This window comes from Vigna radiata, chromosome 8 (assembly GCF_000741045.1).
Source record: "Vigna radiata var. radiata cultivar VC1973A chromosome 8, Vradiata_ver6, whole genome shotgun sequence".
In the NCBI taxonomy this organism is placed as follows: Eukaryota; Viridiplantae; Streptophyta; class Magnoliopsida; order Fabales; family Fabaceae; genus Vigna; species Vigna radiata.
This window is the reverse complement of record NC_028358.1, coordinates 3,742,337-3,769,287: the sequence shown is the minus strand read 5'-3', so window position 1 is coordinate 3,769,287 and position 26,951 is coordinate 3,742,337. Positions and strand designations below refer to the sequence as shown.

Genomic DNA, 26,951 nt, shown 5'->3' with positions numbered 1-26,951 from the left:
AGAGAAGCATGATTTATCATAAACCAAACGTCTCAGATGAGACAAAGGAAGGAATGTTCTCTAAGCTTCTTTTTAATGCTACGTTTCTTTAACAGATTCATCTCTGCAGCAAAAAGTACCTTCAAGTTTTCCAACTGGACATTGATGATTCCAGAAGTTGCATAGAAGTCATGCAGAATAAAGAAAACAACTTTCTAATTTAATGTAATACCTTTCCCGAAGAGGAAGCAATGCATGAGAGTCATTTCTATTGCTCGGTCACAGTATAAATATCATAATTATGTGATATGATTCAACTTCAGAAACCCCTTCCGATTGCATTCCTCTTTCTTCCACTTTTAAAACTCATGGCTGAATCGCTTCTTTTCAGCTCCGCAGAATCGCTCCTCGGAAAGCTTGCTTCTGCTGCCCTTCAAGAAGCTTCTCTAGCGTTTGGTGTGAACCGCGACCTTGAATTGATGAAAGAAACTATGACATTCATCAGAGGTGTACTCCTAGATGCTGAGAAAAAGAATTCACAGAGCAGTGCACTAAAAGAATGGTTGATTCAGGTTAAGTGCGTGTTTTCTGATGCTGAAGACATAGTCGATGATTTTGAGTGCGAAGCTTTACGAAAACACACTGTCAACACCTATGGAAGCTGTTCAAGAAAGGTATGTCGTTTCTTCTCATCAAGTAATCCTGTTGTTTATCGTCTTAGAATGGCGCATCACATTCAAGACATCAACATCAGGTTGACCAAACTTGCATCTCAAAGAAGCATGTTTAGCCTTCAAATCATTGACCAAGACACTCGTGTCGTGCACGTGAGGGAAATGACTCATTCTCATGTAAACCCTTCTAATGTTATAGGGAGAGAACATGATAAACAAGAAATAATAAAACTTCTGGTGCAAGGTGATCATGGCCAAAGTCTCTCAATTATTCCCATTGTGGGAATGGGAGGCTTGGGAAAGACCACACTTGCTAAGTTGGTCTTCAATGACCCCATAATTCATGCATGTTTTCCATTGAGAATGTGGGTGTGTGTCACTAATGAATTTGAACTTAGGAATGTGCTCATTAAAATCCTCAATTCTGTTCCAAATCCAACTAGGGAAAACTTCAATAACTTTGAGATAGAGCAACTTCAAATTCTTTTGAGAAATACACTTGAAGGGTATAAGTCCTTGCTTGTGTTGGATGACGTGTGGAACGAGGATCCTGCAAGATGGGATGAGTTGAGAGAAATAATAGATATAGGTGTTGAAGGCAGTAAAATCCTAGTGACTACTCGTAGTCAAAAAGTAGCTGCCATTATGCACACAAAATCCTCAAAGTCGTACCTTCTAGGATGTCTCTCTGAAAAGGATTCTCTTTCTCTATTTATGAAATATGCTTTTGAAGATGGAGATGAGATGAAACATCCACAACTATTGAAAATTGGGAAAGAAATAGTAAAAAAATGTGGAGGGTTACCATTGGCTGTGAAAACGGTGGGGAGTTCACTGTTCTTAATGGTTGATGAGAGAGAGTGGGAAAGTGTAAGAGACAATGAGATTTGGAATTTAAAACAAAATGTAAAAGGCATTTTGCCTGCTCTCAAACTAAGTTACGATCAACTCCCTTCATACTTAAAACCCTGTTTTGCTTCTTTGTCCCTTTACCAAAAAGACATTTATTTTTATAGTTCTCAAGTTTGTATGTTATGGGGAGGACTTGGTTTTCTTCCACCACCAAAGGCAAGTGAATCAATGGCTAATGTTGCCACTCAATTGTTGCATGAGCTATGGTCAAGATCTTTTCTTTCAGAATATGAAGACTTCGGAGGTGATTGTCGGTTTAAATTACATGATTTGGTGTTTGATCTTGCCATATATATTGCAAAGGGTGAGTTTGATATAATACACCCAAATCCAAACTTATACAAGAATGCCCATCATTTGTTATTTATGAATGATAATTTGCTTGATCAAGCTCTTCTTCCCTCAAGTCTAAGAATTTTCATTTTTACTGGGGGACCTAGTAATGAAAATTTCTTGAATACATTGGTTTCAAGGTGCAAATTCTTGAGGATTTTAATCTTAGATTGGTCTGAATACGTAAGTCTACCTCGTTTCATCGGAAAGTTGAAACATTTAAGATTTCTCAGCCTTTGGAACAATGAAAACCTTATGGAAGTCCCTGATTCAGTTTGCAAACTTCAAAATTTGCAAACTTTGAACCTTGAGGGGTGCATAAAGCTACAAAAGTTACCCAAAGGACTAGCAAATCTAGTAAGCCTTCGTTACCTAGGTATAACCACCATAGAACCTACTTTTCCAGAAAAAGAAGTTGCAAGTTTGACTTCTTTAGAAGATTTAAGGTTTTGTCGTTGTGATAATTTGGAGTCATTGTTCAAAGGAATACAACTGCACACTCTTAAAGGATTGTCTTTACAAGATTGTAAAAGTCTAAAGATGGTGTCGTTCCATGCCATAAAAAATTTAGAGGTTTTAGTGATTGCACAGTGCAACAAGTTGGAATTGTCAATGGGCCTTAGCAACGAAATCCTTGATTCAAGGTTGAAACTTCTCATTCTTAGAGGCTTGCCAAGTCTAGCAACATTGCCTCGGTGGCTTCAAGGATCTGCCAACTCTTTACAGTCCTTAGTTATTGAAGAATGCATGAATCTTGAGGAGCTTCCCGATTGGCTACCAACTCTAAATTGTCTCCAACAACTTGTAGTTCGATATTGTCCAAACCTATTATCACTCCCTGATAACATACATCACGTCACGAATCTAAAAGTGATTAATGTCACTGGTTCTTCTGAATTATGGAAAAGATACAGGCCAAGAGTTGGACAGGATTGGCACAAGATATCTCATGTCAATCTTGTTTGCTATGATGAATCAGAAAATGAAAAAGAATTCTCCTAATAAGAGTCAAAAGCTAAAGGTATGCTAATTTCAACCATTTAACTTTTTCTATAATATTATTTTTAAACAATTCCTTTTTCTAATTTTAAATGATAGATTACACTATTTTGTGAGTCCCTCCCCTCACGAGGGACTGATCTAACATAAAGTTATGCAATCTCCTATTAATATGCAAACTATGTATTTTCTATAAATTTATACATTTTTATCACTTATGAACTTTTGAAACAATGTTTTTCTTTTATACAAAATAAAGTACCCGTAAGTTAATAATTGATAGTAGTAGTGTAAACATCAAGTATAGATCAAATCAAGAAGAAGAATACATGTCGTCTTTTAATGTTTATTCAATTCCTGGCTAAAGATATCAACATTGGGACAGAGAAAAAACTTCGTAGAATACCCTTTAATTTTACATCGTTTATTTAAGACCTTTTAGATATAACCAATTTTTTTCAAAAAAAAATATATAAGAAAATTCTTTTAAATCTAATATTTATCCATTCAACAAGTTGTGATTATTGGGTTAACTTGTGTAAAAATAGTTAGTTTTTAAATCGTTTGTCTTAAAGATGATTCAAAAATTGGTTTTCTATAAATTTTTTTTAACAAAGTGATTAAAACAAATTGCATTTTATATTGGTTTTCAGAAAACTAATTTAGAATATAAAAGTTTTTTTTCAAAGATTTCTTTTTTTTTTTGCTATTTTTTCCTTTTTCCAAAATCTGTAAAATCCAATTATCCTTCTTTACAATTTTCAGAATTTTAATTATTATAAGTTGAATAAAATTTAAAAATATAAATTTCAAATACTCCATAGTCATTATTTTTAAAATAAAAAAGGTAAAGAAAAGAAAGAAATTAATTAGGAATGCTAAAATATTTTGTTAATTATGTGACTTAAGAATATTTCATTTTGAATTTTTATCGAACACATAATCAAGCTAAAGTTTTTCCCATGCATAAAACTAAGTAAAAAGAGAAATTCACATAGTCTTCTACTATAAATATATTTTTCTTTTAACTTGACAAATCGACGTTAAAAATTCATATCACCCGTTGTGATTTGAAAAAAAAAGGTCTACGCATCACGTCTAAGTGTGAGAACTTAGAATAGGAGAAACATAATAATATTTTAATAATAAAAGTATAAATGAATTTTTTATTAATTAAAGTTCATTTTATAAAAATTATTATATCTCTAATTTTTTTTCTAAATTTTCTTTTTACCATGTATTTCTTATTCCAATTTTCATTCTTTTAAAGATAAAAGATAGTAGAAACATTTCTTATTTCAATTTTCATTCTTTTGAAGATTAAAGATAGTTAGTAAAAGTATTCTTAACAAAAAACTCTACATGTACAAATTCACTTTATTAGAAGGAAAAACAAAGAAAGTTCATTTTTTTTTAATTTTTTATATTGTTTTGCTTTTTGAATTGCATGTGGGCAAATATTTTATGTATGCGGCTCAAAGTGAATCTATGTTGTTCTATGATCATGGTGATATGTTTAGATTTTTAATTCAAGTTTTATATATCTAGTTAAATTAGTGAGGAATAGAGTTGTAAGGAGTAACTAAGTAAAAATTATTGTTTAACTAAGATAAGGGACATTAATCTTTAATTCTAACAATTTTTTTCTCTAGATGAATGCTTGGTACATTGCCTTTTTTACCTTAAATTTGGTATATGCCTATTATTTGATTGATTGATTTAGTCCAATGTGTGATAATGGAATGAATGAGAAAACTATATTACATGATTAAGCCTAATATTTGAGTTGTGTTTGAGTTGAAAGTATGAAGTCGTTTGATATAATGTTCATACTATATTTCTTGTATGATTTTTTGGAGTGGTTCAGAGTTGACAATTGAGTTGAGTAATTATCTTATGAGAGAACATTTTAAACACTGTTTCGGTAATCATTTATGATTTTGTAAAGAAGGAAAACGCTAATTGAGGTATTTATGACTCTAATAGCCATAACACTAGGCGTCACTCTGAGACCGATGATGCTCACTTGACAATGACTCTCAGTGGTACAAAACGTTTAGTTATTATCTCTTAAATTGTTTTGAGGATTGAAGTGGTAAAAAAGAATCATGCCATTTTTTCTTGAGTTTTGGAGTTACAAGTGAAATTCTCTTTACTGCATGATTACGATTGAGAAGTCATTTGTTCTAGAATTATTATGATAGGTTGATAATAACTTTCATGAGAACATGAAAATGTTTAAGTTTTAGGTATTTTGATAATTGTCATTATCATTGTTTTTATTATGTTTATTTTTGTCTTTTATTGGTATTTTTATTATTACTTTTTAAATAATAAAGGTTTTATTAATTAATTTTGCAAAGAAAAGTATTTGATTTTTATTTGTGAAATATTTTGTAGATAAGTGGAAATCCCAAAAGATTGAAGAATATATTAAAGATTATACTTTAGATACAATTCATTCAAGTATAATTTTCAGGCCTAGTTAGTTTGGCCCAATTCGTCCAACAAGCAAGAATAAGTCTCCTAGTAAGCAAGATCAAGCCGTCCAACAAGCTATGCCAATTCGCCCAACAAGAATGTCGGACCTAGTATGCAAAATTAAGTATTTAAATATGTTTTCATGAGGGTTTTAATATCTTCTTTCATTCTCACGACTAGAAATTGCCTAGGGTGCAAGAGAAAGGTTCTTGAAAACTGTTTAGGATGCTGATAAGCTCTTCATTCTCCTCGTTAGGGTTTTCATCTTCATCCATGGAAGTTTTGCCCCCTTTGGGTTTTGGAGGAAGATAGGTCATGAAATTGGAGGCGGAGATGCGAATGGAAGGTGTCATTGGAGCATGGAGCAACTACCAAGAACCTTGGGAGAGGCCTTGATTATGATATATGGTTTCAATTTCTTCTATATTCTTCAATTTTATAAACCCTAGGCTCTCCATTATGGAGAGCTAAACCTTTTTGTTGATATTAGATGTAATAAATTAATTTCTTGTGTATTTTGCGAAGTTAATACACATCCTTTCCATGTTGAATGTTAGTATTTCATTTATATATTTAATGTTTGTTGTGGCTTGAACACTCATGGCTTTATTGTGGTTCTTGATGTGACACTCAGGCACTGACGAGGGCGGGGAGTGATCGTCGGTGCAAGAGGCATGGACAGAGAGCAGCTCTTGACAGGCTTCTGATGGAAGGGCCACATGGAAGAATCGAACATCCACCGAAATAAGAGGGATCTAGAGACTGTATAGGTATGAGATATTATGGTTGAAGGATAGCTTAAAGGAATTGATTTGGCTACTCATATCAACAAAATGCATTTTCTTTTCGGTAGCTTAACCCATAAGAACTCCATGGTTAAGCGTGCTTAGCCTAGAGTAATTTAGGGATGGGTGACCTTCTGGGAAGTTTTCTTGAAAAGTGTGTGAGTGAGGACAAAGCACATTGGAAAGCCTCGTGTTGATGCGTGGGGGCAGTCAATATTCCCCGTAAAATCCAAGGGATTTGACTTTAATGAGCCTATCATAGGCTCAAAGTCTCTAAAATACATCAGAAGAAAGTGAATGAAATACAATCTTGACAATTGTAAATACTCTATGTTAAATAAAAAAGAGTTTCTTTATATTTTTGTGAGCTTTGTTGTCTAATTGAGTTATGAATTGCAAGAGTTTTTAAGTGTTCCACAAGTCTCTTTGGAAGAAGATATCTAGACTTTTCACTTTATCACTTGTACAAGTTGATACACTTGTCAATATCTTAAGAGGTTTATATATTTGTATTTGTGTGATTTAAATTTTAGAATGTAAAAATTGTCATTAGCTTACCCTTACTCTTTTAATGATAGTTATGTTTTTTTTTTCACCAGTGCAAAAACAAGCTTTTAAGTTTATCAATTTAAGTCTGTTCACAAGGGAACCGACTTAAAAAACTGTGCAGTGATATTATTGTAAATAAAAGGCATTACTTTAAGTCTGTTTGTCTGATAGCAGACTCAAATTTATGTTTTATGTTTATTTGAAGAGAAACACTTAAATTTTGCATATGTTCAGTTTTCAAGTAGACTTAAATTGATGATTTTAAGTATATTAATCCTCCAAAAGACTTAAATTTATCTTTTAACTTTTGTCTCACATTCGCGGTGCTACACAAATTACTAATTCCCAAACGATATTTCTCCTTCCCCATGATGACCTCGGTCCAACCAATGGACTCATCAAAAGAAAAATAACTAAATAAAGGTCAATAAGAAAGTCAAGATATATCAACTATGCAATCACAAAAGCACCCATCAAGGTCATCCATGTTCGCCAGTGACATGTCCAAGTCGCTCAATGACAGGCCGTTCAATGAGAAACACAAGGCACTCAACGTCAAGCATTTCGGTAGCCTCTACTAGTCATTCATGTGATTTCACTCTCAACACAAGTTTTATGTGCCCAACACCAACGTGCTGATGAATCTTCATGTTTTGTTTTTTGTTTTTACACGTGTTTAACCATGTAAAACATGCACTTCCACATGGAATTTGATAAACAAATCAAGATCGATGATCAGACATGTATGAGGCACGAGCAAGAGGCTGATTTCACTATAAATTCAGCACCTTATACCATGTAAAAATCACTTTTGGAAATACATAGAGTTATGTTGTTGAGATGACTCGAGCCACCTCTTTGTCTAAAAGTCATTAGTCATAGAGTCCTTGAGCCTCTTCTAGCCTCTCTCCCTAACTAGACAAACTATCTAACTCGAATTCACACCATACATAACACCATAGCCACCAATATTTGTTTCCAGTTTTCACCTTATTTTTGTTGCATCTTTCATAATTCATGATTGTCCAACACTAGTTTACTACGTGGAGAGGTTGGTTTCTCATTTCACACGAAGCCTCCTTCATCACCCCATCTCTCCTCAATTGATTTTCTTCCTAGCAACTTTCGGCGGGGTACCAACGACAACGATGACTTTTGACAGCGTACCAGCTTTACATTTCCTTCATCAAACAAACCAACTTATAAAAGCCAATACAATGAATTGTTAGCTATTAGTAATAAACTCTCAATGCTATTAATAAGACCATCTTTGCCCCTTTTTCTAAGTTTTCCAATCCATATGCTTTCATGATGTTTCTTTTCCATTTTATCTAAAGATTCCTATAGGTTTTCAAACCTCCCTCATTCAATGCCAACATTAATTTTTGTTCAATACAAAACACAAGAAACATTAGCACAATTCAATTCAAAATTAGTGCAGCTAGCAGTCCAATTCAGGTTATGGTGTAATTCAGTTCAATTCGTCTGAACTACTTTTTATTTCAGTTTAGGTGAACTATTTTTTAGGTCACTATAAGTTTTAATAGTTCAATGTAGTTAAGTTAATTTTTCCCACCCCTCTTATCATGAACATTTATCCTTCTTCATGAGTCAAGTTTGTTTCTCTATCAACTTTGTAAGTACTCAAGAAAGTAAATATGTTTATTTTCTTGGGTTGTTACATAAAACACTAATATGTTATACTAATATTGCCATGTGGCATTGATACTGACACATGGCACAATGTTGACTTGACACGTGAGCAATATTTTAAATTTTTTTAAAAAAACAAAAGAAATCCACAAACTAAAACATATGATGTAACATCCCATTTTAATAGTTTTAATACTACTATGGAAGCATCACATATCCAATAAGCAAGAATAATTAACTTTAAAGAAAACATATAAAATATCATTACAATTATCTGATCATAAACATAACATCAAACTTTATATACAACGAACTTATAAAACGAAGAGTGTCCAATGAACTTATAAAATGAAGAGTGTCTATACAGAGGCTAAGGGTCTTAAGATAAATTTACATACATCAACTATACATGGGAAATACTCCTATTGTCTATGCATCAATACTCTCGCCACCCAACACTTATTCTACTAAAGCATCATCCCCTACTCACACCAATCAGGTTATCATTGTAAAAGAGAAACACAAGCAAACATACAAACAAAACAAAAGAGTAAGCTAATTTTACCAAAGAAACAAACATGCAGTTTAGATCAATAATATATCAATTTCACTCTCAAATCTAGCAAACCATAAGTATACGCATCGACTCTAGACTTGACCATCTAGATACATGTATTGATGTAAACTCTGGCAAGTTATACACTTGTAGTGATAAAACAACTTGCCCACCCAAAATACCACACAAGGTTAGTCCGCAAGCCATCTATGGCCAAGGAATAAGACCACAGACTAGGACTTTCTACTACTCCTCACGACATAACTCACCCTCTACTTGAGATTGGATGGTTATTTAAGTGTCAAGATAAACCCTAAAATAGAATCCCTACATCAATGCATACACTCCTTGGAACAACAACAAGAACTCCCCCTTGGAATTTGTTTCACAACATTCTTTAATCATACATACAACCATGTTTACAAACCATATAACATCAATAATTCCACACATGTAGGTAGTCAAGCTATATAAACTAGTTCAAACTAAACAAGAATAAGAAAAACACAGAAACACTCATACTACTCAACATCTTGAAATAAAATTGATCTATACCTACTGTGAAACATTGCATTCAACGATGTCTTGCAACCGCTTACCACCAAAACATTCACATTTATGCACGCTCAGAAGCATAAGATTGGCGCTCAGTGGCACAAGACTGACGCTCAGTGGCCAAAACCTAAAGTTTTCCCAGACTTACACAATGAATAGGCGCTCAACATCGTCTTGCCACCGCTCAATGCTATATCAAATATTAGTATATTTAAAACTATGATTTGGGGAAAAAAGGAACTTGTTCAAGTGGTGGTATTCCCCACTCGGTACTTTGGTCAAAAACAATTTTCAATGTCATGACTCATATCAATTTGCTTAATTGATCAGATTTTAGGTTCCTCAATTCAAGACCAACTCAAACAATGTAAACAACATATAACAATTTCAACACGTTCAGATTTCAACAGCTTTAACACCAATATCAACAATTTAACATTTCCAAACCAAGCAAACCTGCAATTTACAATACTCAACACATGTATAACTTTAAAGCAAGGTAGTTAGTTTCCATTACCTGAAAGACATACAAACTTGCTCAAAAGAATAACAAACCCCTTTCAAGCTCACAAGGTGTCCTATATACACCTAAAGACAACGTAAAAAGATAATAACACACCATTATAACCACTATCAACAAAGACTCATACTGATGACTCAAAAGTTGCATGCAAGTAGAACAAGGCTCACATGCACCCAATAATAGAAAAGACTAAGGAAAATAGTTGAAACTCAACTTACTCAAACAAAGGAACTGGTCGGTATAAATTAAAGAGTTTATCACAATGATCAATCCTATTGTCTCGATTCTTCAATCAGTGAGAAAAAAATCACTTAAAAAAAAGTAAAAAAATCCTATAAAAATAATTTTTAGAAAAATAATATACTTTAAAATAATAAATCTCATTCATAACAAAACTATTTACATTAAAATTATTTAATATTAAAATAATTGAATTTCACTACTTTTATATCATTATCATTTATACAAATGTTTGTCTTTTACAATTACGTTGTTATTAATATTAATATTAGTTATTTTCATAATAAAAAAAAGTTGTTGTACTAATTTGTTGTGTTGTTAAATAGATTCCTACTCTTTTCAAAATTTATAATTTTTAATTATTATTAGTATTATCTATGTATAACTAATAGATATATTATAGTATTATACTAGTAATATAAGAAATAGACATTTCAAAATTTATTATACTATAGTAAATAAATATAACAAATCACATTAAAAAAATCATATAATTTAGCTAATATGTTTGCATAATTTTATAATAATTGTAAATTATTATCACAAAAACATATAACATAATCATAATTAAAAATAATAATGTATTTTTAAAACACATAATAAATAATAATTCCAAAATATTAATATATTATGATATTATTATCATAAAGATAAAAAATACAAATGATAATTTATTAAAAAAATTGAAATATAAAAGTTAAATAGAAATTTCTAAAACAGTTATAATATAACTATTCTGAATAATACTTTAAAAATAATAATCAAAATTCTTTAATCAAACTTTTAATTATTTTTTAAAAATACAGTACAAACATTTAAATATTCTTTTATTTATTTAAACATTATATATATCATCCACTAAAATACAAAAAGTTAACACATAAATATAGTTTAGTATATATTATTATATAAGAATTATATTATTATATTATCATATAATAATATAATTCTTTAATTCTTCTTTGCATGATTCAATTTTTCTTTTATATCAGATCTATATCCATTATATATATTTCTTGAATTTATTTAAATAAATATAATAACAATTATATTTGTTTTTGAAAATAAATAAAAAAGGCTCGTGCGTATATACGGATCGTATGATAGTTAAAAGATCCGAAACGGTAATATTAATTTGACATATAAAAGAATAACTTAGAATTTAAGGCAAAAGAATAAACTTTATACTTCAATAAACATGTTATAATCAAAGCGTAAAAGGTTTTTAAATAAACAAGAGTGGAAAATAATTCAAGTATGAGCAACTTAGATTAATTAATTCTTCAATAAGGTCAAATATGATTTTCTCAATCAATCTGTTTATTCTTAATTGAATTGCAATACTGAAAATTATATAAAAAATTTATCACTTGACTATGTGAATATACCTATATTTTTTCACACAAATGTTTAAATTTTGCCGTTAATAATTAAAATATTTTATATCACACGATTAAATAAATGACTAATATATTAATTGTTTTTGTATAGAATTTAATTAATAAGTACATATCCTTCCATTGTTAAGTGGTTTTTGAACTTATTTATTTGATAATTTTTTTGTAAAAAATAATTTATTTTCTTTAAATTATGGATGATAATACAGGATATGATTATATCTAAACGGATTAAATTTTCACTCCTAATTCAAATTCAGTTTTTTTTTTCTTTCACAAGATAATTAAATGAATTCAACCTAAGATATATAATTATTAAATAAAAAAATTAAAAGTAAACCATTCCTTAATCAACAAAAAGAAAATTAGAAGGAGCGAAGCTTCCCACGCACCTCACAAAAGACTAAAGCCGGTCAAACCGGTTCGTGAACTGAAAGCAAAAGAATAAACCGAACCGAACCTCTTTTTTTCTTTTTTTTTTCACTATTTGCGCCTACAAATATGAAAATTTGGTTCTTGATTTTTGTTGCACCTTCCTCTGCCGCCTCTCTCTCTTGTCTTCTCTTTCTCTCTCTCTCTCTCATTGCATCTCATGCCTTGTATTCATTCTTAAAAATCCAAAGTTGAAAAGGTTGTCAACAAGGGAAGACACAAGTTGAACCTCAAAGGAAAATACAGTGCCACCTCAAAATAGATCAAACAAACCTTGTTCTTTTATGTGCACAACCCAACCTGCTGCTATTATCATAAGGTAACAACATTATCATCAAAATTGTTGTTTTCGGCCATTGAAAGGCTTAGACTTTTTCATCAATGCGATCTGGGTGCTCCTTGATCCACTCTTGTTTCATTACTTTTCTTTTTCTTCTTTTTTCATTCACAGATGTACATGTCTCTGTTTTTTCGGGGTTCTTTTTTTTTTTCAAGTGGATTTTCTCTTTCTTTGGAAGAGGGTAATCTTACGGAAAATTGCATGGTGTGGGGTCAGAGAGATATTGAATAAAGGCCAACTATGGTTAATTATTTTGGTATAAGGGTGGAATCAGAATGATGTTGAACTCTATCAGAATATCTTATTGGAAACGTTCTGTGTTTTTACCTATTGAAGTTTGTATGTATTCTAGATCCCTCACGAGGTTGATTTTTGTTTATGCATTTTGATCAGGATTGGATTCTGACAAGGATTTCTCTATGGTAAGCTTTAAGCATAAATTTTGTTGGGGGATTAGCATGAATGGTTTCAAAATGTGGAATATGGTTAGCTTATTATATTGGATCAGAGTGACGTTTTTGATTTGGTGTATGTTATACTTCTTTGTTTATGATCAATAGGGAGAAGCACCTATTGGTCAAGACCTGCAGAATGGGAATGACAATGACTTTGAATCAAAAAGCGGGACTTTTGAAACCAGCACTATCATTGGTGAAAAAAAGGTTTTGATAATGCAGTATCTATTGTAATGTCATCTCTCAATGTGGCACAATTTACTAAGTTGAAAATATTCTGTCTAAAACAAATCATCCACCTCCATTTGTTTGACAGTATGTCATTGGTGGAACTGCTGGTGGAACTTTTTATGTGAAAGTTCAAATTCTTGACAACAACTGTCTTGGGGAATGGTAGGTTAAAGGATCTTTATCTCAGTTTTTTTTTTTTTTTTTTTAACTAGTTTAATTTTGCTTCTGATGTCTATTTTAATGTGCAGGGTTAATGTTGTTGAGCTAGGCACTAAACCCATTTCATGTAATGGCCACTCAGCCGTGCTTTTGAAAGACAGAATACTAATTCTTAAGAAAAATTCTAACCCAGATGACTGTATATGGTTTCTGGAGGTTGGTGTTTTCAGACCATGGTCCTTAATCTAATGCCAAAGTGCTGTTATTGTGTGGAAACTCTGAAAAATTATAATTAGACTATTTAATGCTTGATAAGTGTTAAATACTTTTGTTTTATTACTATTGGCAGGTGGACACTACATATGTCAGGCAGCAGCAGAAAAAAAATTTGGGGACTGAGGTTGTAGCATGGAGTAAGGGTGTGATAGGAAACGTGGAGAAACCTGTTGTTATAAGTGGTCCTTCTGGAGTAGGTAAAGGAACATTGATATCTCTCCTTATGAAGGAATTCCCCTCTATGTTTGGCTTTTCTGTGAGCCACACAACCCGTGCCCCGAGAGGCATGGAGAAAGATGGGGTCCATTACCATTTTACGGAGAAGAATGTTATGGAGAAAGAGATTAAAGATGGCAAGTTTCTGGAGTTTGCTTCTGTCCATGGAAATCTCTATGGGACCAGTGTTGAGGCTGTGGAGCTGGTATCAGATGCAGGGAAAGTAAGTTCCTTATTGGCCTTATTTTAGAACGTTAGATCCCAGACCTACACATATCAATCACTCTCTGAATATGCTTTGCTTTTATTCTTCCTATTTCAAATATATTGCTCCTAATTCAGAATTAGGCTTTATAAAAGTACTCATAGTAATCTATTGAGTTTTATGAGCACTAGAAAGGTCTGAAATGTTCGGATCCTTTTAACCTTCTTGATTGTAATTGTTGCAGCATGCACAATGCAGTCTCATAGCAGAGTGTCTTGTTTTATTATCACTTATATGCACATTAATAAATTTTAACGCCACATATTGTGGAAAAGAACATGATTTCTATCAAATATAACAGCTTTTTGCCTTCTTTTCCCCTTCTAGAATTTAAATGTTAAAGGCATGTATTGGGGATTGTCTTGTGAATACCTTGATAAGAAAATTAAACTTTAAATATAAATCAGTCTTCTGTGGTCTTGCCTTGTGATGGTACTGAGATTGAATTTTCTGTTTGTAATCATTCCAAACCAACCTTGTGAGCATTACTTTCATATGACTTTACCCTTTTGTCTTGAGATAGTGAAATCTTCAATTTTTACATTTTGTTCAGAGATGTATTCTTGATATTGATGTTCAAGGGGCAAGATCCGTGAGGGCTAGTCCTCTAGAAGCCATGTTCATCTTTATCTGCCCCCCATCAATGGACGAACTGGAGAAGCGTCTTCGTGACCGGTAAGACTAATTGTTTCTTACCTGTGCTCTTTCACTTCCAAAATCCTCCCACAATGCTGCTATCTAAAGACTTCAAACCATGATGTTTTATGCAGAGGGACTGAGACAGAAGAACAGGTCCTAAAGCGACTACGAAATGCTCAGGCTGAGATTGAGCAAGGGAGATCATCAGGCATATTTGATCACATCTTATTCAATGACAATCTTGAGGACTGTTATGAGAATCTGAAGGTAACTATTTAGTTTCTATAAGCAAACTTCCTTACATAAACTCGTTTTTCTTTAACTGTTAAGCTTGATTTAAAGCACCCATTGGTGCAGAAATTATTGGGACTTGATGAATATGCCACTACTCCCAAGTCTGGTAAGAGTTCCCTAAACCAGATAAACTTGATCCCAGCTTCACACAATGTTTCATGATATTAATTATTGTGTTTAATTTTTTCAATCCAGTACCAAAAGAGATAAATCTCCCAAGGGATCATTCAGTGTCAAAAATTGATGACAAAATCATCATAAATTCCACGTCTTCAAAACTAGAAAAGGAATCAAAGAACTTGTAAGCCTTGCCATTTACTTTTGATATTTTCTCCAAACAATCATTGATGAGAAAACATACTTGTATCAAGTGTTGCTTTTCTTATCAAATACTTGTATTACACAGTCTACTTTCAAAAAAGTTGGTCACAGACAGACCCTTTTCTTATTTAGCAACCAATGGTATGATGAAGTGCTGAGTTTGTGTTTTTCTGAATCAGGATCATGTTAGACGTGTCTTGTCTTAAAGGGGGTGCACCAGGACGGACAAGAGGACTTAATATAGAAGCCATTGACTCGTTTTCAGAAGGCTTCAATGGCAATGGGAATGGACCAATTTGACATTCAATGAACCTGGTCAAACTAACTCTGTTTCTCTCCATTCATATATAAAAATTATTTGAAACAATAGGTCACAGGATGAGGATGAGGCACTAGGTTCATATTTTTTAGATGTTTTTTTCATGTCTTGATTTGATGCGTCTGGAACAATTCTTTTACCCTACAGTGAATCAGAAATTTTAATGTTGTTATTCTTAGTACATTCCAATCATCAACAAAGGCAAAGGTTGTAATCCACAATTTTTTGTGTATAATCAATAACTATAGAAATTATTTCTCATCTCAGCAAATCACGTGGAGGAGCAATGCCCTGTAAATGGAGGTCCATATCTAGCTGCCCTTAAGAAACACTCACATGCATGTCTACACAAAATTTGTAGGCCAACAGACCAACATTAATCATTAAGTTAAATCTTAGTTCATGATCTTAGGACATTGATCAACGAATAAAAAAGTTTCACCGAAACTAATGTACTCACTATTTTTGTTTTGTTAAGAAACAAGTTAAATGAAATCTAGTAACCCGGTAACAAAATCTGACATAGTCAACTAATAATGAGTATTTTAAGAATGTTATTAGATTTCTATTTTTGACTGTATGTGCAAAAGAAGATTTTGTTATTAATAGAAATTAGATTTGTTGTGATGATTTAACTTTTCCAAACGTCTTCCACTTGAATAAAGAGGAATTTTGTTATTAAGAGAAATTAGATTTGTCGTTACATCTTTAAATGAAGTTTTGAAAAATTGATTTTTGTAATGTCGCATGATAAAATTAAATGTATTTTGTCTCCTTTTAATTAATTTGTACATCTAGGTATTTTCAATTTATTTTTTGTTAAAAAAACCGTTTCATTAAATGATTAAAATACCTTTAACTTTTTCTAAATAGTCAATTTTTTTAGATTTCTCCCTTTACAAATGGCATTCTCTCAATTTCTTTTCCATATTCATATGATGGTCATAACTATTAATAGATATTTTAACGTTATTTTCAACCTAAAATTTTAACATAATAAATTTATAAGTTTTTTTTTTCATATATTATTTATCTCATTCATATCTGAATGAAACTCCACACTTTACACAAATTTTATTATTATATACTTAATTAAAAGTATTCGTATTTATCAATTATATATAGCTCAATTATGCCTTTTTCAATAATTTTTCATTTTCAATTATTTAAATATAAAAAATGTTTCTTAGTGTTATATTTCATATTTATATGAGCTTCTTTTTGTCTCTATCCGTCAACAGAAATTAGTTGATTCTGAGTTGGAAGAGCGTGGACCTCTATGTTCTTATATATTTTAAAGAACAACAAATAACATTTAAATTTTATAAGATTAAATATATTTTTTATTCAGTAAAAATTAAAATTAATATTTTTTCAAAATTTTGAATTAATTTAATTTCTATTTTTATAAATACGTAAATCTAATAATTTTAACCAAATTTTATTAAAAATTATAAATATTTAAGTTGTTTAGATGATAAATATGTTTAAAACATTAAATAAGTTTAACAAAAAATTTAGTTAAAAAAAGCAAATTTATGTATTTTTTAAAATATGAAACTAAATTAGTCTAAAATTAAAAAAATAATTAATTTCAATTTTTATGAAAGTTAAGAAAAAATTAATTTTAATTTTTACTAAAGTCAAGTAAATAAAAAAAAAACATATTTAATCGAATTTTATATTTGATTCATATTTTGCTAGGCAGGCAGCCCCACCAAACGTGACATTAATGTGAAAATTTGAGGGTGAGAATGTGCTGTGAAGATGCATTTTGTTCAAATTTATCAAAAACTATAAAAGTGAGTAAAATTTTGGATATGTGATTGAAAAAAATTAAAAATAAAAAAGTATTAGAAAAAAGTGTTAGAAAAGGTGAAAGTGAGAGTGCAACTTGCCATCTCCACCACAGCGTTTGGGGGACCCAAAAAGTGCTTCTGAGAAGCAAGTTGGAAAGTGAAAAGTCAGAATTGTCCTTCTCTGCTGCATCTCTGCCATCTTCTGCTATGGGATGCTTTCTACAGAACTCACATCTGTCACCACTGTTTTGGTGGGTTCTACACTTCACATGCTACTTCAACAAAATATACATTTTCATTATAATAAAACACTTTTACTAAAATAAAAACAATAAATAACTATATTTTTTAAGTTTAAATTACTTTATATTCCAGTTAATTTATAGAATTTCTTTTATATAATTTTTCAACTTATGTAAAAATTGATTATAAATTGTGAAAGAATTTGAGTTTTGAGTTTCTCTTCTATTTTTTCTTATAAGTTCTTTTAGTAAAAGAAAATGTAAACATATCTTAACCGATTCAGGAGTGTGAAAGAAAAAAAAAATAGTATAATACAATTACGTCTCTGAATTTTTCTCGAATTATGTCTACAATAATTGTTTTCTTTTAACCGTTACATTAACCTCTAAAGAGGTGTAACTTTAAATGTTGTAAAATTTGGAAAAGTGTATATGTAATGCAAAAGTAGGTGACAATATAATGATTTTCCTTTTTCTAAAAGAAGCTTGTATAGTTTATTTAGAGAACTAAGTTTAAATGTGATTAAAAAATAAAAAAATGAAATTTTTATTTTCTAAAAGAAATGGAAAGAGACATAATTCTCTTGGTAAGTAATTTGGTAAAAGAAATATGAAATAGAAGCTTCTATTTAGTATTTTTTTTTCTTGTTTTAGTTATATATCTCTTTCGAAGATAAATTATGTTGGAATTATGATTAGACGTTAATTATGTATATAAAAATATATTAATAAAAAACTACAAATGGGATAAAATTTTAGTTTTTCATAGAATAAATATATTAATAAAAGAGCTACACATAATAACTAAAAAAAATAACACAAACAAAATCAGTCAATTTTGAAGCATATATATTTACATAAAAAAAATTTGTTAATATATATCTTTCAAATTTTAACGAAGAAACTTTGAAACGATTTTTAATCGAGAATCACTTAAATTGAAAATATTTAAAAGAATATGTGTACAAATAATATTTTATTGAAAAAGAAATAAATTACACTTTTACTACAAATAATGTCTATTATAAATAAAAGGCATAATATGCGTTTGATTTGGTCCCATTTTTTTTTTCTGTTCATTGTTATAAAAAATGTAATTTTTGTTCAATTTGATCTTTTTTGCCAACGGCGTTTAAATCGTTAACTGCAAACAGTCTGAATGTGCATATCAATGCTGACCTACCTTGACTGAAACATGATGCAGCCAATGAAAGACTATCCCATGATAGTCCCTTCCCCACCCAAAAAATTAGGATTTCTGAATGTAAGGGGAACGCGAGAGGAAAATTGAATGAGTTTCGAAATCCAGGAACGTGGCGATGTGAATTTGGCTCTTAATTGCTTGTCGGCAATTTGGTTTCTTTGGTTTCTTTCTACTTGCAGGTTTGAAGAGCAGTTTCGCGATGGCTAGAGAAGATGAAGATTGATGGAGAATGATGCTTTTGCAGCAGTGATTATGCTCCAATTGGCTTTTTCGTTTTTTGTATTTTTCTTTGCAGGTTGAATACTTGACGGAGAAGATGAGCTTGCGCGTGGCTCGCTGTCTCGTTGCGGCGGTCATGGTTGTTGCGACAAAATGTTGATGGCGATTCACGGTGGAGGAAGGAGAAGATGGTCATGGTTGTGTTTCTGGGTGGTTGTTGGATGGAGAAGATGAACAGCGGTGGTGGCGATGCGACCATCTAGCTAGGGTTTTGAAATGTTTGATGATGAAGGTGTGAAAATGGTGGTTGGCCGTGAGCATGGTGGCGACGGTTAGGGTTGGAGGGAAATTAGGGTTTCTGGAGGTAGGAGATGATGATGACGTGTCAAGGGTGATGTGTCACTTATTGCACAATTAGACTGTCGTTAACTATTTGTTTGCAAAAATGATCAAATTGAACAAAAATTACATTCTTAAAAATAACATTGAATAGAAAAAAAAAAACTGAGACCAAATCGAACTCACTTGACAAAGATAGAAACATAAAGAATATTAAGCCTAAATAAAACCAAAACATAATACTACCCATAAATTCAGCTATTCAAATAGTTTTACAAATATTCTTTACAAAAATAAATATGAAAATTTCAAAATACAACGTAGTGTAATATTCTAATTTATTAGATCACCTTATTATTAATGTAAAACATTACATAATTTGATAAAACATAAACAGACTTCTAAACATATAATATGTATTTATAACTCCATTTATTAGAAAATCAAAACTAAATTTTTAAATGATAATTAATAGTTCATCAATGAAAATTATCTATACAATATAAAAATTTATATACATAAGCAATAATTACTCTTTTTAAGAAGACCACAATGAGTCTTATTACTTCCCAATTCTCTTACCTACATTATTATTTATCTACATATAATATATTATTATTATAAATGGACAACCACAACACAACAAACGTCAAGATAAGTTTTAATTATAAAAGATCATATAAATTATCAATTTTCTTATTATCATACCTAGTCAATTACATATAACAAAAAAAATCAATTGTTTACATAAAGCCTATACTGAATGGCATACACATACAAAATCATATTTCACTGGTTTCCAAGACTTAGACATTTAATTATATTTCCTGAAAATAAGTGTATTAAATAAATTTAGTTATAGCTATATCATGATTGTACAACATTCCTCTTAAAGAGTATGATAGATTAAATTTTATATCTGCTTCAATCTTTTATCGATGCTCCGAATATAAATCTCCTTTAACTCTCACAACTAATTGTTAAAAAAATAATTATAATAAATATAACAAGAATATATATATATATATATATATATATATATATATATATATATATATATATATATATATGAACAAATAAAGATTATGAAGCTTGTAAATAAAGAAAGAATTAGAATCAGTGTGGGTTGAGGCATGCATAACACTATCCATAGATAGAAAAGGTTTAAACTGCATAGAGCAAATAAAATATTATGTACTTTTTTCTTAATATGCAATAAATTGTGAGGTCGAGTGCAATAAAGAAATTTTAAAACTTATGAGCACCAATGTTTTAAAAAGCAATATAGAAGAAGATTGAAAATAGTTTAATATAAACAGTAGTTTTGTTGTACTTTTTCTCAAGAAAATAGATGATATTTATAGATAAAAGAGAGTAAAATAGAAACGAATTATAATAAGTCTGAATAACTAAAATAGTAATCTGTAATAAAGTTAAAATCGTTAATCCATAATAAATAAAATTTACCCACAAAATTAATAATCATTACAAACAGTGTGTGGTAATTATATCGTTATATTTCAATTTAGCCAATGGTTATACAAGTTCTCTAAACTTGGTAGCAATTAATAATAGATGAGCCATTATGGTGCAAAACTTCAAACATATCAACTACAAATATTGATGGCTCTTCTAAGATAGAAGAGATATTCTTCTTAAGTAAATTTAAACCTTGTAGTTCAAAAGATTCCACCCTTCAACCACATTTTTATTAGGTTTTCATATGTTAAGGATATGTGCATATGCATAACTTTGATAGTTTTCAAAATATACTAATTCACTTTTAAAAAATGAAAACATAATCATTACATATTGACTTGCATAACAATATATTTCAATTATTTACAAATTTTCATCATCCTAAAAAAGGACAGATTTAATAAACTCAAAATTTCACTAAAATATATGTTTCACCACATAATTGTTCAATTTCTTGAACTTATAATATTTCCTTCTGAGCCTTTATGATATAGTGCTTGGATGTAACAACAGATATATGGTTTAAATCCCTTTTTGATCTTTAAGTTATAAGCTGATGTTTAGTTTAGTTCTCGCTTTTAAAAATGTCAACCTTTGGTCCCTAAGTTATAAAAAATGTTTCAAATCAGTCCCTGCCGTTAAATATCCACTAACGGAGTTAACTTTTTCTTTCTCTTTCTTCTTCTCCTCTGAATTTATCTGAACACACTAACCGTTTTTTCTCTCTCTCTCTGAATTTCTCAATTTCTCCTTCTTTATGTTTAAATATATATTTTTCTTTCTTCAGTGTTGGAGGATCAGTTCTCCAGAATGCAAACTGCTAATCATCTTTTGCTTATTAAAGATTATGTGAGTCTGTTAGGAGTAACCCTGCGGCGATACGGGTACCCCATTGATGTGTTGCTTGATGTTTTGAGCAAACACAAGGATAAGTACCACGAACTCCTTTTGTCTGATTGTAGGAAGCAGATTGCGGAGGCGATTGCGGCTGATAAATTTGAGCAAATGCTGATGAAAAAAGAGTATGAGTATTCCATGAATGTGCTTTCTTTCCAGATACAGACTACTGATATCATACCAGCTTTTCCCTATGTTGCACCCTTTTCGACCACTGTGCCAGATTGTTGTCGGATTGTAAGGTCATTCATTGAGGATTCTGTGAGTTTCATGTCTTATGGCGGGCAGCTTGAGTTCTATGAAGTTGTTAAGAAATATTTAAACAGGCTTTCGATTGAGGTTTTGGATGAAGCTTTAGTGAAGCTTATCAATACCTCGATTAATGGTGTCTCCCAGGCAATGCAAATGGCAGCGAATATGGATGTCTTGGAGCGTGGTTGTGATTTTTTCTTCCGCCATGCTGCACAACTTTTGGGTGTTCCCATGAGAATGGTGGAGAGAAGCAGAAGGCAGTTTCCCCTAAGAAAAGCTCGTGATGCTGTAGAAGAAAGTTTGATGCGTGAAGAGGGTGGAAGAGAGAAAAATATATATTTAAACATAAAGAAGGAGAAATAGAGAAATTCAGAGAGAGAAAGAAAAAGCTGGTAGTCTTCAGATAAATTTAGAAGAGCAGAAGAGAGAGAAAGAAAAAGTTAACTCCGTTAGTGGATATTTAACGACAAGTACTGATTTGAAACATTTTTTATAACTTAGGGATCACAGGTTGACATTTTTAAAAGCGGAGACTAAACTGAACACCAACTTATAACTTAGGAATCAAAAAGGGGTTCAAACCTAGATATATTGTCATCACAATCTATAATAGATTGAGATATCTCTTACTTATTAATAGAAAAAAAAATCATACAAATAAACAAGAAAAAAACAAGAGAAACATTATTAAGTCAAAAGTGAGCAAAAATTGAAGATAAAAGTCTTAAACAAGAATACTATTATTTTGACATTCAACAAGTTTTTACATACACTTTATATCTACTTTTTTATTTCTTAATTTCTCTTTCTTTATAAATATAAAAATTAATTTTTTAATGATCAAAATTTCTCTAAAAAGTAAACCGCGATACAAATGGTATAAAAAACCATTTTCCAAAACAAAATAGAAAGTCTTCTCAGTGAACGAAGTTCCTAAAACACATTAAACCATGGTGATAGCAATAGCTAATCAAGTTTGTAATAATCTTGATTAACAATAACAGCGCTTTCATGACCATCAACTATGATTTTTGTAAGACCCGAGAAATTCAAATGTAATAAGAGAATGATGTTGATATTGCTAAATGTTGAGAAAGTGTGTTTTTGTAAGGTGTTATGTAACTCAATTGGTAAAAGTTTTTTATGGTGTTATGTTTTGTCATGTCACATTTTATGCTTAATTTTAAAATAAACACTAACTAGAAAGAAAAGAAAAATAAGCAACTGAAACCTGAATTTTTGAAAAAAATATTTAAAGCTGAATGGAGTAGTTTCTTTTCTAAAAAACAAGAATTAGTGGGAAGTTTCAGGTTAACTTATATATAAAAGGGTAACTATAGTAAGAAAAAAAAGAGCACTGAACTTTGGTTAGGGTGGTTAGAAAGTGAGAAAGAAGAGCAAAAACTTTGGATTGTGTTATAGAAGCTCGAAAAGATCAAAACCACCCTAATAGTTTAAAAGGTATGAGAAACTAGTCCTACTTGAATTATAATTATTGAATTTGTTTTGTGTTATTGTATGTTGAGGAATTTTGTAAGAATTTATCGATAGGGTTGTGTATAAATGTAAGTTGAACATGTGTTTGCATAATTATTATCTACTTGTAGCAGAACTAGAACAATAGTAATAGATAGTTGTTGGCCATGCGATATCTTCAATTAAGGTTTTGTACTATTAATTAAATTGACACCGAACAATTTGATAATTTTCAATTTGTTCTCTATTATTGCCATTTTATTTGATGCTAAGAATGCTAAGAATCTGGTTGTGTTAGACTATCGTTTACCAGTGTGTCTCGTTGCCTATTATAATTCATGTTGTGCTTATAATATTATTATATTGTTATGTATTAAAAATATAGTTTTAAATCTTGTTAGATGTTGGGATGATTATGTAACTAAATTAATGTTGGCTTTGGAAGGAAACATGACGCAATGAATTAGAAAAGTAGCTTTGAATTATACGGTGTAGTAAAATCACTAGCAGTCAAGTTTTTTTTTGTTGTTTCTAGTTGCTGTTTGAAATGAAAAAGGGTGTATAAACGGCTTGTTGTTTTTGCTGTAACTGCATTAGAAATTTTCTTGTATTAGGTTGTTTTGTTTGTTGTTACTGTACCAGAAATATATTGTTTTAACATTAAAATGTCACAGAAAATTATTTGTTGTTTGTATTAAAATTGTCTCAGGGAATTGTTTGTTGTTTTGTTTAAAATGGTACAGAAATATTTTATTGTATTAGTTGGTTAATTCTTATTTAATATATAATTGTATGATGTGGGTTCAGGATATATATATATATATATATATATATATATATATATATATATATATATATATATATATATTATATTTATTACGTTATATATTAGTATGTTAAGATATGTTTTCGTTTGAGATTTTGGGTATAAAATATCACAATACAATATATATTATTAAGTTACTGTAAATTTTTCTTTTGGAAGATGGAGTAGGTTGATAAAATAACGATAATATTAGAAAGAAGGATGATTTTGGGTGAAAAAAAAAGAAAGATAAAATAGGTAAACAAAAGAGTCCAAATAAGCATTTAATAAAGTAATTAAATTACAATTTAGCTTGTTGTTGAGTTTAATTATAATTTTAATCTATTATTACAATGAGACTTATGTGAGATTGACAAATAAAATATGGATGAGATTTTATGATCTATTGTTCGAGTGTCTTGTATAAAGGGTTATATTGGACTTACGAGAGACTTTGTATATTGATAAGTGAATGATAAAAAAGCATTACATTTATGAGTTTGTATGAGGAAGCTATAAGTGATATGGTTGATGATGTTAGGAATCTATAGTGACGATGTGTTTGGAGACGTTATTGATAGGATAACGTTGATGGTATAATCGTGATAGGGTTAATGAGGATACAGATGATGGTAAGGGGATAAAAGTGATTTCTTAATAAGGATATCACTCTAAATGATTGATTTGTTATTAAGGTGTGCTTGCTTCCTATGTATAGATTTTATTGTTATTAGTTGTGTTGTAGTAGCTTACCTATATTTGTTTGTGTGTGTTTTGCGATGATCGAATGACCTTTAGTTATACGAGAACAGAAGATGTTACAGATGCTCCAAATGCATGATAGTAACGCGAGAATGAAAAGATGGCTTGGATTATTTAAAAATTGTATTATAAATTTTAAAAACAATATAATGAAGTTTACTTTATTTCATTTTGATTTTATTACTTTCTGTATAGTGGATATCCATAATAATTTATGATTTTGAAAATTTAAATTTTTATTCGTAATCGGAACATCAAAAAATCGGAATGTTACAATTTTGATTTTCATCCAACTGCACAACCTCCACTAAAAAATATACTTAAAAGAATTAACATTTATAACATATACTTCTGAACAAAATAACATACATATAATCACAATGATAGACTCTTATCATAAAATTACAAAACAATCGTTATTAAGGAACCAATTTCTTTTAAAATACAAGATCAGAAATATTATAATCCTTTTTAAAATAAAAAAAAGTCATGCATACTATATTTCTTACCTCAATATTTTGCAATTATAATATTAATTTGTATTTTGTTTTTTAATTTCTTTAATTTATCTTTTTAAGAGTAATATTCTAAATTTTAATAAATAGATAACCAAAAATATATGCAACTTGCAGCAAACAAGTTTTTCTCTATCAACATTTTTAACTAGCCGCTAACAAAAACCATCACCCAACAATTAACTGTTGTGACCAATGGTGACTACCAATCCAACAATTTTAAAATACATCTTTACTTAAATTTCTGTAAAATACTTTGTCAATATGAAAATGGAAAGAATATTCTATAATTGTTTTTTGAAATATTAAGAAAATGAAAATTATTTTAAAATATATATTTCAAATTGTTTCGAGTAAATTCTCTAAGAAGAGAAAATCAATAATGTACCAAAATATTTTTTTAAATTTTAAGAAAGAATACATAAAAAGATATCTAAAGTTTCATTTAAAGTAAAGGAGACGTTAAAAGAGTGACAACTATTTTAATTTAATTGAATATAAATAAACGTGATTTTAATTAGTCTTTCTAATACTATATATATAAGCATAGTCCAAAGAGCGTATGTATATAATGCAAGTGTCTGAATGCAAAGGAGATAAAAGTGTTTTTGAAAAGCAGAAAAAATATGTTTAAAATAAAAGAAATAAAATGGTAGTGTATGTAGGAGAAAAAGGGACTTTAAATAGCAGGCCCTTAACTAATTGTTACAAAGCCCATTCTAGTCTATAGCAAAAAAGGCTATATTGAATTTGAGCCTTTTTACCCCAAAAGGTGACGGGCCATGTATCATCTAATGAAATTTGGGGGTTACTCCCTGTACTTCCCCAATTCCATCCCCCACCCCCCATTCCATTTTTACCCTTTGCTCTATTTCTTTTATTCCAATTTTATCCTTTAGCAAAAATTTATATTTAGAAATAAAATTTTATGATTTTATTCTCCCACCCCCACATAACCTATTTATTCTTTATTTTATCTTTCATGTTTTTATCTTTACGCTTTCTTCTCAGGAATTTTTTGCTCTATTTTTCTAGAAATTCTTTCTCCCATTCTTCTTGTATTTCAAGTGATAATTGAGATATCGATTTCTCCTGGAAGAATTTGTCCTTAAATTATTATATCTCTGCATTGCATTGGAGGTGTTGTATTCAACCTTTAACCAGCGATCATCTTCGAGTCGAGATTAGTAATACTTTCGTAAAACCGCTAAACGGATGACGACTTCCGTTAATCCTTAAACAGATGTTGACATCCGTTTACGGATTCTCACATCCGTTTAAACGTTTTCTAGATTATTTTAGATTATGTTTTTGTTAGTTTTATTTTTTAAGATTTGTTTTTATTAGTTTTATTTTTTAAGATTTGTTTTTATTAGTTT

The 26,951-nt window shown here is 30.2% G+C and overlaps 3 protein-coding genes across 7 annotated transcripts in view; all 3 read left to right on the top strand.

Moving 5' to 3' along the window:
* Positions 1 to 98: 98 nt before the first annotated feature.
* Positions 99 to 6,209, top strand: LOC106770079 (disease resistance protein RGA2-like). Of its 4 annotated transcripts, XR_002669397.1 has the most exons (4): positions 99 to 2,919; positions 5,298 to 5,488; positions 5,635 to 5,786; positions 6,013 to 6,209. XR_002669397.1 is itself a non-coding variant. In XM_014655905.2 (2 exons), the coding sequence occupies exon 1, from the start codon at positions 288 to 290 to the stop codon at positions 2,898 to 2,900; it is 2,613 nt and encodes an 870-aa protein (XP_014511391.2). In that variant the 5' UTR covers positions 99 to 287; the 3' UTR covers positions 2,901 to 2,919; positions 4,884 to 4,908. The 4 variants fall into 4 exon arrangements, 1 of the variants encoding a protein (XP_014511391.2); XR_002669396.1 differs by having other exon boundaries at positions 5,635 to 6,209; XR_002669398.1 differs by having other exon boundaries at positions 5,298 to 5,502; positions 5,635 to 6,209.
* A 5,944-nt stretch (positions 6,210 to 12,153) lies between these two features.
* LOC106770908 (guanylate kinase 2) lies at positions 12,154 to 15,844 on the top strand. 2 transcript variants are annotated; one of them, XM_014656754.2, is made up of 11 exons: positions 12,155 to 12,387; positions 12,802 to 12,830; positions 12,969 to 13,070; positions 13,180 to 13,256; positions 13,343 to 13,469; positions 13,603 to 13,968; positions 14,564 to 14,685; positions 14,781 to 14,916; positions 15,007 to 15,049; positions 15,139 to 15,244; positions 15,444 to 15,844. In XM_014656754.2, exons 2-11 carry the CDS (start codon positions 12,828 to 12,830, stop codon positions 15,562 to 15,564), a joined length of 1,203 nt encoding a protein of 400 aa, XP_014512240.1. In that variant the 5' UTR covers positions 12,155 to 12,387; positions 12,802 to 12,827; the 3' UTR covers positions 15,565 to 15,844. The 2 variants fall into 2 exon arrangements, with proteins under 2 accessions (XP_022640628.1, XP_014512240.1); XM_022784907.1 differs by lacking the exons at positions 15,007 to 15,049; positions 15,139 to 15,244 and having other exon boundaries at positions 12,154 to 12,387.
* Positions 15,845 to 21,675: 5,831 nt separating this feature from the next.
* LOC106770078 (exocyst complex component SEC15B-like) overlaps positions 21,676 to 26,951 on the top strand; it is a 13,253-nt gene continuing 7,977 nt past the window's right edge. Inside the window, exon 1 of the mRNA XM_014655904.1 lies at positions 21,676 to 22,312. Coding sequence (XP_014511390.1) covers positions 21,676 to 22,312 — 637 coding nt within the window. The remainder of the gene's footprint in view (positions 22,313 to 26,951) is intronic.